This window comes from Eimeria mitis, genomic scaffold, assembly GCF_000499745.2.
Source record: "Eimeria mitis Houghton genomic scaffold, Emh_scaff10563, whole genome shotgun sequence".
Lineage (NCBI taxonomy): Eukaryota > Apicomplexa > Conoidasida > Eucoccidiorida > Eimeriidae > Eimeria > Eimeria mitis.
The window spans coordinates 1-1,190 of record NW_024011641.1 but is presented as its reverse complement, the minus strand read 5'-3'; the positions used below and the strand labels follow the sequence as shown (position 1 = coordinate 1,190).

General features: G+C 58.1%; 1 protein-coding gene across 1 annotated transcript; it reads right to left on the bottom strand.

Moving 5' to 3' along the window:
* Positions 1–76: 76 nt before the first annotated feature.
* On the bottom strand, positions 77–1,028 carry EMH_0099410 (uncharacterized protein; the record flags this gene model as incomplete). The annotated part of the gene is made up of 3 exons (XM_038022095.1): positions 77–247; positions 658–755; positions 818–1,028. 3 exons carry the CDS (start codon positions 1,026–1,028, stop codon positions 77–79), a joined length of 480 nt encoding a protein of 159 aa, XP_037877949.1.
* Positions 1,029–1,190: the final 162 nt, after the last annotated feature.

Genomic DNA, 1,190 nt, shown 5'->3' with positions numbered 1-1,190 from the left:
TCAGCCAGCAGCAGCAAGACAGCCGGCAGCAGCTCGCTGCTGCGCCTGCTGTATTTGCTGCTGCAGCAATCTGCTGCTAATAGATCAACAACAAGAAGACAAAACAACCAACCAACAGCAGATGCTGCTGCTCTTGCTGCTGATCCTCCTGCTGCTGCTGCTGCTGCTGCTGTTGCTGCTGCTGCTGTTGCTGCTGCTGCTGGTATTGCTGTTGCTCCTGCTGCTGCTGCTGCTGTTTGTTGCGGCTCTGCAGCAGCAGCAGCAGCAGCAGCAGCAGCAGCAGCAGCAGGAGCTCCAGCTCCAGCTGCTGCTGCTGCACTTCCTGCTGCATATCTGCTGCTGTGTATTATGTCTCTTTGTGTATATTCTGTCTCCTTTGTTTCTTTATTTTTTTCTTTTTCTTTTTTATTTTGTCTCTCTTCTGTCTCCTCTGTCTCCTCTATTGCTGCTAATACTTCTCTCGCAGCAGCAGCACACCGCCACAGACATTTCAATCGACTATGAAGACCACCAGAAAAAGCAGCAGCAGCAGCAGCTGCTGCTGCTGCTGCTGCTCCTGATGATGCTCCTGCTGCTGCTGCTGCTGCTGCGACGGGGCCCCCGCAGAGCTCTGTGTTGCTGCTGGCGGCGTGGAGGCTGCAGCAGCTGCCTATACACCTCAGCGCCCCCTCTGCTGCTCTCAAGAGTTCCCCTCTGCTGCTGTTGCTGCTGCTGCTGCTGCTGCTGCTGCTGCTGCGCTGCAGCAGCAGCTGCTCCTGCAGCTCGCGCAGCAAGACTGTGTGGCAGGCCAGCTGGAGGCACTGCAGGCTGTCGTCACCACAAGCTGCAGCACCAGCAGCAGCAGCAGGGAGCCACCGCTGCTGCTGCTGCTGCTGCTGCTGTTGCTGTTGCTGCTGCAGAAGACGCAGCAGCTGCTGCGCCTTTGCTGCAGCAGCGCCGCTGCTGCCCCCAATGGGGTGTACACGCAGCTCTTGCAGCTTGAGCTTGATGACAGTACGAAAAAGAGGGAGATCTTGCGAAAACAACATTTGCTGCTGCTGCTGCTGCTGCTGCTGCTGCTGCTGCTGCTGCAGCACGTCCTGCAGCAGCAACGAGGCAGTGCTCAGGCAGCCCGGGAGCCTCGCTAGCTGCTGCGCTGCATGCGCTGCAGCGCAGCAGCGGACGAAGCAAACTGTCTCCTCTGTCTCTGT